At 44.8% G+C, this 16,692-nt stretch overlaps 1 protein-coding gene across 1 annotated transcript in view; it reads right to left on the reverse strand.

Moving 5' to 3' along the window:
- The window catches only part of LOC138510673 (vomeronasal type-2 receptor 116-like), a 78,955-nt gene extending 62,576 nt beyond the window's left edge, over window positions 1-16,379 (reverse strand). The window contains exons 1-3 of the mRNA XM_069626453.1: window positions 15,625-16,379; window positions 11,011-11,063; window positions 10,548-10,607 (exon numbers count right to left, since the gene is read on the reverse strand). Of these exons, the coding sequence (XP_069482554.1) occupies window positions 10,548-10,607; window positions 11,011-11,063; window positions 15,625-16,379 (868 nt within the window). The remainder of the gene's footprint in view (window positions 1-10,547; window positions 10,608-11,010; window positions 11,064-15,624) is intronic.
- Between the last annotated feature and the right edge of the window lie 313 nt (window positions 16,380-16,692).

Consider the following 16,692-nt stretch of genomic DNA (forward strand, 5'->3'; position numbering starts at 1 on the left):
AAACTCATATCACTCATTCGACAATTACTCTCACCCCAGAACTGTTTAACATTAGCATGTGCCTTGATCCTTTCAAAACTAAACTACTGCAACATTCTCTTATTGGGCACCACGACAACAAGCCTTTCCAGATTGCAGTTGCTCCAGTACAAAGCGTTACGTGCAGCACTTGGTCTAAAACACAAGGATCACATCTCCCACATCAGAAAAGAAGTAAACCCTTACCACGACCCACAAGTGCATACAGAAGGATGCCCCGACTACTTGAATTACAGTGTGACCCAAAAGGTCCTACCTCAAATTTTAAGATTTTGAACTAGCACACGTTTGAATTTTCCTCGCTATAAGAGTAAAAGGACGGGTAGTTCCAGCTTCCCCATAGCCGCACTATCTCTTTGGATCACTCTGCCGGCACAGATTAGAAGCAAGCAATCTCACCAATGTTTCAAGAAAATGATCAAAACGTGGCTCTTTGACAAATTTGACTAATGTCCAAATTTCACCTTGTATCTTATATACTGTTTTTATTTATTTTTTCTGTCTCGTAACCAAACTGTTTGTCACAAGTATTCGTATGTAACTAATGTTGTTATTCCGCTGGGCTTGGGTGTTTAACAAATGCAATAAATAAATAAGTATATCCTGGACAGGAGTGTAATATACAAATTTAAAAATCCCTAATATATCAGAAGTCTTGGCACAGACCAGGCAAGTACCTTTCAGTGTCACTTGTAGAAGTTCCAGAGTTGAGAGAAGTGCTCCATAGGAAAGAATAGGGAAGGTCATGTATATTTGTGTCTATCCACACGTATACAGAAGATTTCAATCCACTTCAGGTGACACCAGTGTAGACTCAGAAGATTAGATCCAGTGGAGGGTGAAGACCCAGCAACCCCAAGTGCAGAGATGCAGAGCAGGATTTGGCCCTAAATTTTAACCAATTTGGAGATGCTATAGAAGGGGACCTGAATATTTGCTGGGTCAGGACTGCGGTCATCAACTGCCCATTCGAATGTGAAAACAAATAAAATGGTTTCTTGTAATTCGGGGTTACCAAGGCTGGAGGATTGCTAATCGCCACCTTGAGTTCTCTAAAGAAAGTTGCCATTTCTTCAGTCCCCTCTATCGGACCCTTCACCTGCTGCACTTCCTTAAGCCCCTGCAGTAAGGGTCTCATGTAACTAGAATCAAAGATCCGTGTTCTAAATGACAGAGACCCAATAACTGCTGCATTTGTTTCACTGTGACTGGCTGAGGTGTATTCTGAACTGTGATGGCGATATCACTTGCTCCAAATAAACTACCTCTGTCTGGCAGTACTGAAATTGTTCTTTGTCCACTTTGTACTGCTTCTCCACAAGCAGGGTGAGCAACGTTATTGAATCTCCTTGACACTGCTCCTCTGAATTGCTAATAGATGAAAAAATCATCCATGTACTGAATTACGGTACTGGACACATGTAAATTCCCCAAATCCATTTGACGCAGACACTCAGAGATTCACAGTGCCCCTGGGGCAACCTTGTGTGTTCAAATCTCTAACCAGGATATGTAAACACTGTGGGGTACTGAGAATCAGGGTGTAACGGGACTGAGAAAAATGCATTTTTTAAATCACTCACTGTGAAGTGGGTAGCCGATTAGGGTTGTTACAGAGAATGGTGGCAGGATTCAGTACGACCGTAAATTCTGCATCAACAATGTTATCCTCCAACTGGAGCCCTTTGCTTTCTTCACAGGATAAATGGCTGTGTTACACGGGGACACATAAGGTTGTATTATGCCTTAATGGACTACTACATCCCTTTGTCTGCCTCTCTAGACATGGGGTACTGGTTAACCTATGGGAATATTGCAGGTTTCAATTTTATATGCACCACGCCAACACTCTTTAGCAGCCACACATCATGAGGATTGCTGGTCCAGAAATGGTCCGGGACCTTTCCCAAATTGTCCTTCCAATGTGGCGATGTATTTCTAACGATGATCATGGTGTGTGGTACTTCCCTTTGCTCTATTGCTGTCTGGAAAGGCACCCCAATACCAAAGACCATATCTCCTGTATCTTAAGTGTGCGATAAGGTTGGATTATTAATTTTATTTTTATTTTATTACATTTGTTACACACCCAGACCCACGGGTATCACGGCGAGATTACATAGATACTTATTTACATTTTGCATACATAATAGGTGCATGGTTAAACATTGAGTTAAAACTGAAAACATTCTAGACATTCTTTCTTATACAATGGGGAACACAATATGCATAGTTTGCAAGATTATGCAAGAGAGAAGGTTACAGTTATATTTACAGATGCCTAAAATCAGCGGTAGTTGGACCTCATGTTATTTGAAAAAGCCATGTTTTGAGAGATTTTTTGAAGACAGCAAGGGAACTCACTTCTTTAATGCTATTGGGAAGGGAGTTCCAGGGTTTTAGGGGCTAAGTGTTTGAAGCTACTGCCACCCGCTTTGGTGTTCTTGAAGCAAGGGATTTCCAGTAGTTGCTGGTTGTGAGATCTGAGTGTTCTTAAAACAGATTTTTTGTGCAGAACATTGTTAAGGTATATGGGACCTGAGCCCTTTTGGCATTTGTAGGAAATGCACATGGTTTTGAAGATAATTCTCTCAGCAATTGGTACCCAGTGATGCTCTCTTCTAATCTTAGAAATGTGGTCGGATTTCCTTATGCCGACAGCTGCTCTTAGGGCTTTATTTTGTATGAGTTGTAGTTTTTTTTATATTAGTTTTGGAAGTGCCTAGTAGTAATACATTACAGTAGTCAAGTCGGGACACTATAAGAGCTCCAGCCAGGGTGATGCAGTTGGCGGAGGTGAGAAATTGTCTACTTAAGGCAATTAGTTTTGCTGTGTAGGAGGTGGTTGATGAGAGGCTGCTAATGTGTTCATTCATTGTTAGATTAGCATCCAAGTAAACACCTAAGATTTTTACTTGTTTCAAGACAGGTATCATGGTACCATCGATGTTAACAGAGGTTTAATCAGCGTGGGGGGCACTGATTTTAGACTGTGATCCCACTATAAGGATCTCGTTCTTCTCATCGTTTAGACAGAGGCTATTTAGAGCCATCCAATTTTGGATGATTGCATAGATGTTATTGATAAGTAGTGTGTTTTGGGTGTAGTTTCCTGACAGCGGGATGAGGATCTGGGTATCATCCGCGAAGTTGGTGTAGATGACACCCATATTGTCTAATGCTGGGAAGAGAAGTTTCGTATAAGCATTATATAGTGTAGGAGAGAGGCAAGAACCTTCGGGTACTCCTATAGGGATGGGGATGGGGTCAGCAGCTTCCTTGCCTATAGCGACTCTGGATGTACGGTCAGCTAAAAAGGATTTAATCCACAGGGTGGCATCCATGGAGAAGTTGAAATCCTTGGCTAGGGTGTTGCAGAGTTTATCATGGTCCACGAGATCGAATACTGCAGAGAGGTCTAATAAGAGAAAGATACCTAGTTTGCCTGAGTCTCTAATGGTGTCCATCTGGATTTTAAGATCCAATAGGGCTATTTCTGTACTATGGTTAGGCCTGAATCCAGACTGTCGTGCTCCGAGGAGATGGTGGTTTTCTAAATGAGATTGGACTTGGTTATACGCTATTTTGTCAATGATTTTAGGTAACAATGGAACTATCATTATTGGGCGGTAATTAGTGGGAACAGTCGGGTCTAGAGGTTATTTTTTAGTAATGGCGTAACCCATGCTTCTTTGATGCTGGCTGGGACCAGATTGGCTTTGAAGGAGAAGTTCACGAAGTTGGTGATGATGGGAGTGAGGGTGTGGGCGCAAGATTTGACTATTTGTGCTGCGACTGAATCTCCTTTGTAGTTAGAAGCTTTGAGTTTGGAGATTGTGTTGTAGACTGACTCTTGGGAGACTGGTGTGAAGGAAAAGGGGGGCTGGTGGTACCATCAGTGTTGAGAGTATGTTTGTCATTAGGGCGTTTACTAACTAGTACATCTTTTTTGGTGGCGATTTTGGATTGTAGCAGTTTGATTTTGGAGGCTAAAGCATTTTGTATGGTGGTACACCAATCTTTACTTGGTTTGGTGGGGTTTGTGACTGGGATATGATTTACCAATTCTCTTAATATGGAGAATAGTTCTTTTGAGTCGGATGCAGTGTTGCTGATCCTTGTGTTGTAGGCATTCACTTTGGTTGCGATTATGGCTGATTTGTAATTATTATTTGATAGGAGAAAGGCATTTTTTGATTCAAGTGTAGGGTTTTTCCTATAGGTATGTTCTAGTGCACGTTTCCTTCTTCTGAGGGCAACCAAGGCCTCGTTAAACCAGAAGCATGACCTTTTGTCTGTGCGTTTTGTTTTAGTGGTTAGTGGTGCTATTTCATTGATTGTGGAGGTGAGACAGTTTTTGTAGATGACTGCTAGGTGACAGGGGTGAGCAGAGGATTGATGTTGTCAGGTGTGAGTTTACGGAGGTTTCTAACTTCGTGGGTGTGTGTAGTTTTTTGTACAGCGAGGGGGGTTTGTCAATGATAAGGGTAAACTGGATGATGGAGTGGTCCGTCCAACTGATTGGGAGATGGAATCAATGTTGTTGGTGGAGTTATGCGTGAGGATCCAATCTAGGGTTCTACCCTTAATATGGGTAGGGCCATTGACTATTTGTTTGAAACTCATGTCCTTAAGATCAACATAGAGGGCTTCTGCTTTGGTATCATTGCTGTCATTGAAGCCCAGGTTAATATCTCCAAGGAGGATACATTTAGTGTTTGGTTTGATGAGTGGGGTGAGTACGAGGGGGATGTCCAGTTCAGGCTGGCTATTTGTATTTGGTGCTCTGTATATGACTATGAAGTTAATGGTAGTTTTATCATTAATGGGCAATTTAGTGTGCAGTAGTTCGTAGCCATCAGGACTGTCGATAGTGCATGCTCTTAAATGGAGGTTGGTTTTAGCAATGATAGCAACCGCGCCTCCCTGGGAGTGTGTCCTATCTGCTCTGGTTATAGTATAGTCAGGAGGGATTGCAATTGAGAGCAGAGGGCCTGAAGCTTGGTGCAACCAGGATTCGGTGATGACTAGAATGTCTAGGTGAGAGTCTAATATAAGATCATGAATTTCAGTGGCGTGGGCTGGGATTTTGATTGGTGGCGGATTGATGCACAGCCCTATGCGGCACTCTCTGCATTCCTCATCTGTGCCTTAGAGAACCATCCTGTTCATCTTGATCACTACTGCCTCTAAAAGAATTGTAACAATGGTGCCTGGAGTAACTTCCTGTGACACAACAGGCCATAAAAAGTTGAATGTACAGGCACCCCCCTGATCGGGCTATCACCACAATATGCATGCAAACACGCTGCTTCTCTCACCAGATACAAATCTGGAGTTGGACATACTGGTATCAGGTAATAATACCCCTATATATATGGTCACTGTATATAATGTCACCGGGAAAAGGTCATGGCAACATTTTATAGGTGACCATATATAAAGGGACAGGGGCACGGGGTATGCAAGAGTGGCCCCCACTCCCTATGAAAAATAAAAAAGGGTTTGGTGGTTGCAGGGGTGTCCCCCGCATGTTCCATGTAATACTGTCCCCACAAAAAACAGCAATTTTTCGGCCATTTTTTTGCATGGCAATATTTTGCATGGGGCATTATTACATGGAACCGGCATACTATACCTTGCTACATGAATGCAATCAACATCCACAACTTGCTCAAGAGATCTCTACCCAGAATGTTGCCGGGATATCTGTACAACAAAGGAGCAGATAGATTTTGTGTACCTATCTTGAAAAGTTGATCTTCAGTGTAAGGAACTGACAGGGTAGCCCCAGAGAATCCCTGTGTGTCCATCATTTTGCCTACCAAGGGGAACTCATATTCCTTAATACAAGATTTTGTAGCCCATGTGTGGACCATGAATGAAAACATTAGGTCACCTACCTGCACACCTATCCAGGGTTCCTCTTCTGGATCAATGATAACGGACAGCACTGGACACATCAGAGACCCCTGTGGTCTGTCCTATCTCTGGTACATATTAGTGAAAAAGCACTTGCTCCTGTGTAAGGAGCAACCGTACCTTGGGGTAATGCATTTCTCTCCCATGCCTGTACCAGTGCATGTGCTGGCATGGTTGGTGGGACCCCATAGGTCTGTGCATCAACACTTGCTGGGTTCTGTTCAACCCATGTTAAAATAAAATACTTTGACCTGTTTCGACAATATCTTGACATGTGTCCCAACCTTCTGCACAACCAAAACTGAATTCCATGAAAACCTCCATAATGATTTCCCATTGGCCCATTAAACTGGGCCCTATTCCTCCAAACCTCCAAATGACCCACTTCCTCACGGAGTTCCTCACCTGCTCCTCGGAAAAACTCTCATTTGCCTTGGACCGGGGGCTTACAGATCCATCCAACCCTGAGTCATACCCGATTCACCCTGTCCCTGTTGTCCCAATTGTCCATGCTGTCCCTCCATGGAGTTGGTTATTACTGACCCTTTTCGTAACAAGCTTGGCTTCTGTCTTTTGTGAAAGTTCTATACAAAAATGCACAATGTGTGCTTGAATTTCCGGCCAACTCTAGGCCTCGATCCTTACCAGTTTATCTAAATTGTGCTGGACTTCCTTCTGAAGTCCCTTCTTTAGCATGTGGTAAGAAAGCATCCCATTGTTATCCCACTCTTCTCCAGTCTCTGTCCTCCTGCAGCAGGATCATCATCCAATTTCATTGTTTTGGCTAAAATTGAATTTATATTTTTTTACATTTATTTTATTGAGGATTTGTTAGGCACTATACATCAGAATTGTGTTTCAAAGCACCACAAGGCTAAATGAAAATAGAACAAGAGAGAGAAACAACATTGGCATAAATAGTATATGCACAGTTGTGGTCCTACTAGGTCTTGTGGTATTCGGACAAGCAAGTGCAGTGAAGAAGGGGAGGAGATAGGGATGGCTGAGGGGGCAAGACATGGACAAGTGCTGGTGGGGGTCAGAGAGGGAAGTGCTAAGGGGAGCCAGGATGAGTCTTCAGACTAAGTGCTAGTATGGGTGACTCTCAAGGGTGGGATATAGAGCTGTCAGGCAGGGGCCCACTGGGGCAGTGCAATGGGGGGAGGTGCTGCTGTTGACTGGGTAAGAGGGCCTGGTATTCTGTGAGATTCATGAGGACCAGACCACCGGTCTCAGAAGCAGTGGGGGGATTAGCAGGGAAGGGGAAGAGAGAAAGAGGTAGAGACGAGCAGAGTGTTGAGCAGTTTCCAGAACATTTGGAGGTCTGAGTCAAGTCTGAGAGGAGCAGGGAGGCTGTTCCAAAAGGAGGTGCCAGCTGAGGAGAGAGACCTGCCCCCATTCTCTGCTTGCAGAAGCGTTTGACAAAGAGTTGGAGTTAGAGGGGCAGAGGGCTCTAGTAGGGGAGTATTTAGGGAGGGGGAGTTGGAGATAGTGTGGTGCCAAGTCTCAGAGAACCTTGTGGATGATGCAGAGTTTTAAATGTGATACTTACAGCCACCAGGAGCCAGTGAATAGCTTTTAGGGCTGGAGAGATACAGTTCTTGGGCTTAAGGGCAAGTATAAGCCTTGACACCCTAGTCTGGATTAGTTGGAGGGGTGTAGGGAGGAAAGAGGGAGATTGCGAAAGAGGCTGTTGTAGTCCAGCCTAGAGGACTAGAGCTCTGGAGACATTGAGCTTCTGGGGGAAGATGAGGAAAGGGAGAATGCCTCTGAGGAGCTGGAGCTGGAAGTGATTTGAGGGGTGAAGGAATGAGTGTGTCAAAGATGACCCCAAGCTTTTTGGCTTCACAGGATGGCAGATGTAGAGGCCCCAGAGAGGGTGGCCAGAGAGTAGGAGGAAAGGAGGGCACAGGTGTCCAATGAGGAGGATCTCCATCTTATTGGAGAGCTGTGGCTGCACACCATGCCTGATTGGTGGACATACAATCAGGGATGAGAGCGGAAATAGCAAAGGTAGTAGAGGGTAGTTTGAAAGAAAGCTGTGTGTTATCAGCATAGCACTGGAAATGAGGAGAGTAGGGCTATCGGGATACATAATCCGCAAGTCACCCCATACCTGCTCCCTGTAATTATTAAAAGCTGCTCCATCGAGGGCATTTGTTTCCAATTGAACTCCTGGATCCCCCAATCTTCTCCAAAGCTGATCTGACCGCTCCCCCATTAGGGCCATTAATAAGCTCTTTATGTCACCAATAGCAAGATTATGTAGGGATAACTAGTTAATTTGACTACATAAATATTGAACCAATTGTATGTTTCAATTTTTAATAATTTGTGGATGAATGAGTGTCATTGATGTGAGTCATAACATGTGTGAATGATTTTTTGTGAATGATGGTATTCTTTGCCCCACAAGTCTTGGTATATTATGCTCTCCTGCAACATTCATGCAATTTAATGTGTGGAATTATTTATGGTTAATTCTTTGTGAAAAATAATTGTATCTTAGTAAATAAATGTTGATACTTTTGTAAAATAAAACCATCCTCTGGACAATTGTTCAGTATACTTTGGTACAATAATACCCTGGTCCAGAGCATGGGGTGTTCCTGCACCTTTCAGTTTACACCTATGGCCAACATGAGGCCGGCAGTTTGTTTCTCAAATGCATAAATCCATTTCCCCGCCCCGGCAGTGAGGCAAGGGAGTGTCTTCATCAAGTTATTCCGGTCCATGTGTGACCACAGGACATAATACACCTTTCCCACACCCGTCTGGAATAATGGAAACTGAGCTACACCCACTTTTACTGGTGCATCACCCAAATCTCTCATTTCACTTTGTCTCCTACTCCTATTATGCCTACCCCTGACACCTCTACATACATGGATGCATATTCAGCACTACCCTAGGGCACTGGCTCTCATCCTCCCTGCTCAAATCCTGTACTCATGGCAATATTTCTGTTCTTCATGTCCACATTGACCTCCTTGATAACACGTTTTCCAACCTAACAAGAACTTGCCCATACCTCCACCTTCCTTCCGCTAAATCCTTTGCCTGCTTCTTCACTTCCCGCTCTTCATTTCTTTGCTGCCATAGCAGCATTTACTCTTCCTCTGCTGACCTTGGCGCTTCTTTTATTTGTTTCACTCCTGTGTCTCTACCACCCTTCCCAGACTATCCTATCCTCTATCCTAGAAGGAAAAGTCCTAAACTTCTTCTTCTCCCTCATTTTCAATCCTTCATTCACTCTTCTAGCTGCCAGCCTCACTCTTGCTTGTTCTTCCACCCTTAATCTCTGTGCTAATCTAGCAGTCAGTGGAGTTATTCCCTTTCCACTCCCCGTTCTCAGCATTTCTGTAACCCTTTTCCTTGCTGTCCTATTTTCTAGGAATCATTTCCGATGGAGCCGTTACCTGTGTCCGTCTCGCAACTAATGGAGTGGCCGCTGGGGAAAATGGAGGTTCAAACCCGGGGTCTATGTACCTTTCTGCAGGCGATAAAGGATAGCACCCAAATGGGGGGGGGAGTATGGAATGATTCCCTGCACCTTTCTTTTCCATCCCCTCCTCTGAGACTTTAACACTGTGGGCCTTCCTGCCCTTTTCATACATCCTCCAGATCTCTAAGATGTTCAACTGCTTCTCTAATTTTGAAACCTTATGCCTCCTATGTGAAAAAGTATGCTGGTTATCGAATATCCCCTCTCCATAGGCCAAGAATTGAGTATTTTGTCCTTAGTTTTCCGCAGCCATTCTCAATGGTCTTTTAGTATTGTGGCCTTATAACCAGGCAGCACCTGACACAAATGATTCAGCTGAGTCTCCATACTCCATTCTAATTTCACAAAAAATAACACCAAAGCTGCACCTTTCCCCCAAAGAACCCCCTTCTTTACCCTTCCCAGTAGCTTAGTCGATACCAACAATCACTCACTGTCATGAGCACTGCTCCCGAGAAGCCAAGTCAAGCCCAGCATCCCCGGAAGCAGGCTCACGACCCTCGTCCCCAGCTCCAGCAAACCCCTATTGGGGCCCTTTGGACCATGTCCTGGCGCCTCTGGTGCCAGGCTCATAAGGAACCTCAGTCCCGGCGACAGGGGCGCCGGGCTCATAATTCTTGCAAAGGTGCTTGGGTGGACCTACCTGTAGCAGACCATGCTGCATACTCACCTTTGCAAATGCTGGCAGGATGAAGTCCCCAGCCTTCTGCTGGGAGGAACTATTCCCTGAACTGGGACTACTTTCTTACCTGGGTGGGGCTGGTGCCACTCCTTAGCTCTGGAACACAGGAACTATTTTACCTAGGCAAGGCTGAGGAAGAAGACACCCAATCACTCCAACACTATTTAAACCACACCCGATTGGGAAAACGTGCTTCGCGTTATTCTGCATCTGCAGCAGGACGCTCACCGAGTCAGCTCCAGCATTCCAGTGACATCTCCAGCTTCAGCTCAGCAATCTGTGGAAGAAAGACACGAGAACTATACTTACCATCCAGGAATCCAGACACCGGCAGAACCTGCAAGCAAAAGAAACATTAGGTTAGCAAGTTGCAACACGTTCGCAGCCGCGCTCGCTTACCTGATCCATCTGTGCTTTCACGGATTCTTCGCGGCCTTCTGTTCAGCAACCTTACGGCACCTGTCAAGACAAAGAACATTGTTAAGTAGGAATCGGGTGAAGGCGGCCGCATTTACTTTTCTTACCTGCTTTTGTGCGCGTATTACGATCTCTTCAACCGCAGCAGCCCGGCACCTGAAAACAAGAAAAGACATTATTTAGGTGCCATTAAAGACTGCAAGAAAGCCTAACACTTACGTGTTTGCCCACGTGCATCCGCGACTGGGAAAAAGCCTGCAAGGTCCCGACACCTGCAAATAAGAAAAGAACATTGTTAGAGGTGCTATAATAAGGTCACAGATCATTATACTCACGTACTTCGCACGTGCAACGGCAACGGACGAACAACGCCCGCAACATCTCAAGACCTGAAAACAGAAAACAAGGGACGTTATTGAGGTGTCATTGAAATTCCCATACCTACGTACAACCGCATGTGTCGCCCTCTCAGTGACCACGCCCTCAGCATCCAGGCACCTGAAAAAGACAATGAAAAGACTTCATTAAAGGTGTCCATCTCTTCAAGACTATAAACTCGTTATACCTACTGGCATCCGCTCGTGCAGTAACGGCGGCATCACCTTTTGGCATCTCAGCACCTGTGCCACTTCTAAGGCCACAAAAGACTTTGAGGACCTCCAGTGACGTAACTGGAACCCACGCACCCTTGCATGAGTCGCAGGATGGAGAGCCCAGCATTTATACGCCTAAGGTGAGAGCTCACCATGACACTGGACTTTCGGAGAGTTGGCGATTAGTGAGGAGGAAGTCCAGCCAAACGGTCATTAACCCTTTTTTATTCCGCCTGCAGAAACCTTACCCTGCAAGCCAGATGGTCAATAAGAGGAAGCCCATTCCAGAGAGTCATCCGAGCTCTACGCTTCTCAATTGAAGAGACTATAACAGTTCAGCCGGGACCAGCGCCTCCGTGGGAATCAGGTGAGCGTTACACTCACTGTACTCACTTTTACCACAATCACCTCGCTCAGCTTCTTGTTTTAATTCTACTTCTTATTCATATCCAAAGAGATCACCTTATCAAAAAACACACAACGGCCAATTTATCCAAGATATCTCCTTCACTTGAACAAAACATAACAGGCACATTTGTAAAGCACACATTCACCCACGAAGTATCAACTTAGCGCTAATAACAGATGTTTATTGTTACCCAACATAATATTGCTCATTTTATCAACATCGGAAGGGTGACAGGGTGAGTGAAACTGTCAGAATTCGAACCAGCAACCATGAAGTCAAACACATGTCCTTGTAGTGGACGCATTAGTCCACTGAGCCACAGACCCAGCACAGGAGGGGCGCAATGCTCTCATCATCACTAGTACAGTCTTCTCAACAACACTCTCTTTTTCCATGATTACAGGAAGTTTCCCCTTGACTACTTCGACTAACCAAGAAAAGGGAGGCAACAGCTGCACCTGCATAGTCAATCCAGTATGAAGATGTCAAGGGTATACTTGAGGAAAGTGTAAACAGTTGATCTTTTCATAACATACCTCCCCACCACTAGGTGAGGGCTCCAGCCAACCAGACAAGCAAACTGAAGGGTATCAGGACAAACCTCACAATGGCAGTGCTGGGTGGAATACCACATCACGCCTCTAAAATAACAAACCAGGTAAAAATATTTGCAAAGGACTTACAACGCAAAACAGTTCACTCACTCCTCCAAAACATTCACCCTTTCAACCTCTGTAACCTTAACTAACTTCACCCATGCACTCCAAGTGTACCCTTACCAAACCCCTTAAATCAAAGAAACATTAATCTTTTACTCCTATTTTCATTATAGCTCAGTTTCCTTCAGTGCAGTGACACAGGGAAGCCTTTTAGGTTGTGCCAAGGTTTAAATACCTTCTCTGGGATAAACTACTGTTTCCCAGAGAATGTAAAGTTAAATTGACTTTACTAGTCTTTTTAAATTCCTAGACCCAGCACAAACTATCTTACAATAGTGTGCTGGAGGGGTTACCTAATATCCCCTATGTCTAGAAACTCATGTAACAGTCAAATGCTACCCTTTCATATAGAAATGGCAGGTGGCAGTGGTTTTACAACAAACTACCATGATTTTTCCCAACCGCGAATACCGGTAGCTAAAAATCATGGGAGCCATGTTTTTCAAGATGGAGCCTGAGCCCCTTTTGTTTAAACAGGTCCTGTGTTCTTTTTTTGACATTTCCTTTTGGAAAGGTCCTCCTAGAGTTTGTCTCTGTGCGCCAAACCAGGTTTGGTCCGTTTGTTCTTATGCCTTTTGCGGGCTTTAGGACTGAAGACCGAATCTGGCGCCTGAGTGTCTGGGGTGGGCAGGAAGTGAGAGAGGTGCCCAAAACTCCCTGTGCTTAGTCTCCTAGGAGATCCAAATGTACTCTGGCATGAATGGCTGGCTGATTGTCCAGCAAGGACAGCCACCCTGCTGGGTGAGTAGCAGCTAGGCTGGAATGAATAGGAGAAAACTGTTTAAAAGGCAAGTCTCTTGGACTGAAAAGCAGAGTCGACCACTGGAGCGAATTAACCAAAGACGAGCTGGAAGAGGACAGCTGCTGCAACTACTGGACCAATGGTTTGCCCGGTGGAGTCCTGCTGCAGGTCCAAATTGCCAAGTTCACCTCAACAGAGAAGCCCCTTCAAGGATGACTTCTTCCTTTGTGTTGGTGGGACCAATCAACTCGGAATACCATTCTCAGAGCTGGTTAGGATTAACCAGGGAGAAGGACACCAGCTTGTGTGCTTGAAGAACAGCAACAGGAATCAAAGATTTACCATTTTGCCAGCTTTGTGATCTATCCCATGCAGTGCCGGAGTCCCCCGACGTCCCTCCTCTTGTCCCCACGACTAAGGCACAGGAACAGCGAGATCCACAGGAACTGCCATGAACAGAGTCTTCAGCTGCATCTTTTTCTTCAATATAAGGCATTGTGAAAACCCGACCGAGAGAGCTTACCTCTCACCGTGAAAGTTTGTTGAACTTTGGCAACCTGCAGGCCTAGTCAGCTTGTGACCCGACATACAAACCTTTCTTCCGTGAACTACTTCTAAGACCGTGGCAAAGACTTCTCCGTTTTACATACCTGAACCATTTTTACTTATACAAGACACTAGCCTATTGACTTTGGCCTACCTATTGCATTGAATCAACTCCTCTGGTGGACTCAACTATTTGCACTGTTTTAAAGTAACTGTGTAATATTCGTTTCATCAACTTATGCCTTTTTGCTCCTACTTCAATACTATTTTGCTCCAACTTCAATGGAGCTCAACTGCTTAGTAATCAGTACTGTAGTATCATTTTTGTGTGATATTGATTGCCTCACTCAGTGAATGCTTTATGAATAATTGTGTAATAAATCAATAAGTGTTTTACCAAGAAATATAAGTGTCTGTCTGAATACTTGTTATTGTAGACCTTTGTTTAACAACCTTACAATCTCACATACCCTATTGAGATAAGCCTGGCTGCTCAGCTCACTAACAAAAAACTGTGTGGTACAGACTTATACCAAAGGTTGGTTTTGCTTACACCTGTAGTCCTAATTGTGTGCATACAAACGTTGCCTAACACTTTACCCCCCAAAAGTGCACCCGCGTGACCCCGAATCGCTCTGATGTGGTGCTTTGTCAAGTCATCCTGCGCAGCTAGGCCACAACACCACACCTACAGGGAACAGATGGACCTGTAAACAAAATTCTGCCTGCATACCTATCTTTTTCACTGTGCACAGAAGACTGGTCCATGCAGAGAAGTACAGCAGCCGAGTTGTGTGGACAGGAGACCCCCCAAAGTCTCAGAAAGACTATGCTCCCTTCATGGTTGCCAAATTTGTATGGCCAGGCCCCTAATCACCTTAACCCAATATGGGCCTACCACCTCAGAAGCGAGTGCACATTTTGTAAGTAAAGCAGGTTTATTGTGCAATCGTCCGGGGAGCAGATAGATGACTCTATTGAGCCATATGAACTGAAGTCTCATTGAACCCTATAAATTGACACATTATATACATTTTTGCAACAGTTAAAACACTCCCATATATTTTATTACACCCCCCTCTCTTTTTTGATCATGGGGACCTTTCTTGAACACCCTAGCACCACTTAAAACATGGCCCTGCAAATAGCAATACACACTGTCCCAAACCCACTCGAGGAAGGGATGCTGCTTGGTTTGACAGGGAGTGTAGGACTGCGAATAGTCTAATCTTCAATTCAGCCAAGGATAGGAGCACTCATGCAGGGTGGCTATTTAAATTGAAGAAGAATTACAATAAACTATTAAAGAGGAATGAACTGGAGCATATAGTGACACAGTGGGACCAGCTGGTGATTTTTTTGATTTTTTTATTTTAAAATATTTTTATTGGCATTTTCATTAGGCATTACAACAAATGGTATGATTCACCAATAGTGTATGACATATATGATGCAACTTGTGAACATACACAAACAACATTTAACCAACTGGTCTTCACATGTTATCCAATGATTCAGTACTTCAGCAAGTGCGATAGTAAGGTATCAATAGTGTAACAGCGCTTCTCGTGTTGGGGGGGGTGGGCTGGGTCACTTGACCAGCTCTTAAGCAGGGATGTCTCTGCTGCAGGCTAGAGTCCAAGTCTCTTGTTTTCACAGGGGTTTATCGTCCGGGGAGTGGAACATATCCCGAATTAGTGATGCAGGCTAGAGTCCTACTCTCTTGTTTTCACAGGGGTTTATCGTCCGGGGAGTGGAACATATCCCAAATTAGTGCCTTCCATGCTTCGTATGCTGGGCTTGCTTCACCCACAGCTTTGGAGACCCCTTCGCCCCACACTCTAGTCTCAGCACTCGTCTAATGCTCTTGTATCACCTTCCATACTGAGGCCCACCGCTGATTTCCACGCCATTGCAATGGATGTTTTTGCTAATATACTTGCCATGTCCATGATTTTAATTACGTGTCTGTATTTACTGACCCTCGGGAGTGTTCCCAGGAGACATTCTTTCGGTGTCCATTCATATCTCACCACCCTAGCTTTCTTACAAGCCTCTTCTATCTTGCTCCAGAAGCAGCGTGTCTTTGTGCAAGCCCAAAACATGTGCAGGGCACTGTGAGGTAGCCTTTCTATTAAACTTAGAGATTCTGCCCGGGGTCATATGTCTCCTGTATAGAACTTTGTCTTGAATCAAACTAAATCTGGTGTTTCTAGAGACCACTCGGGGATATGCCAGGGCTCTGGCCCATTTGTTTTCCGTTATGTCGATGCTTATATCGGTTTCCCATTTATGTTTCACTGCTCTACCTCTGGGGTTGGGTTTGTTCACTAGTTGGTTATGGATCCTAGACACTGGTTTCCACCCATCCCCGAGATAATGTAATACCGTCAGCACCGGATCTATTTCTGGTTCTTCTGGACAATCTTTCCAAGTGTCCTTCGCTGTATTTCTGATCTTGTAGTACAATAGAAATTGACCTCCGGGCAGCCCATCCTTTTCAGTCAAGGACTCGAATTCTGTGAAAGCCCCCTCTTCGTAAACATCGCCCCATGTGTAAACACCAAACCCGTCCCATAGTCTCATGTTTACTAGGTCCTCCCTGTTTGCACAGACCTCTGCTGCCAATGGGCTCTCGGGGGAATATGGACAGTCAGCTTTTGATAGTTTTAGAGCCCTGCTCCAAACCTTCTTACCCAGAGTCACAATCATCAGGGTCACATTCAGAGTATTTCCTTCAGGTGCGCAGGAGCCACCAGTCGTTCTATTAGCCTTGTTTCCGAAGTGACCTCCTCTGCCAGCCATTTGGCCACATGAATGAGTTGCCCTGAGGACCCCTGCCTCCTTATATGGCAGCGACAGAGTGGATAAAGCCAGTCTATGACTCGCAGTGCCCCACAGTAGCTCCCTCAACAGCTTCTCTAGCGTGCAATGTGATTAAATCAGTCTGGGATGTAATAGTGTGAAAGAAATACAAAAATCTCGGTTAAACTATCATTTTAGTTATAGCTACCCTGCCCATCACCAATAGCGGGAGTATGGACCAAAACCCTGTAGCTTTTCTGAGCCCCTTTAATGCCAATTTAGTGTTATCCTCATGCATCAGACCCGGGGTGTG

The sequence above is a fragment of the Ambystoma mexicanum genome, chromosome 6p (assembly GCF_040938575.1).
Source record: "Ambystoma mexicanum isolate Mex_15411 chromosome 6p, UKY_AmexF1_1, whole genome shotgun sequence".
Taxonomy (NCBI): Eukaryota; Metazoa; Chordata; class Amphibia; order Caudata; family Ambystomatidae; genus Ambystoma; species Ambystoma mexicanum.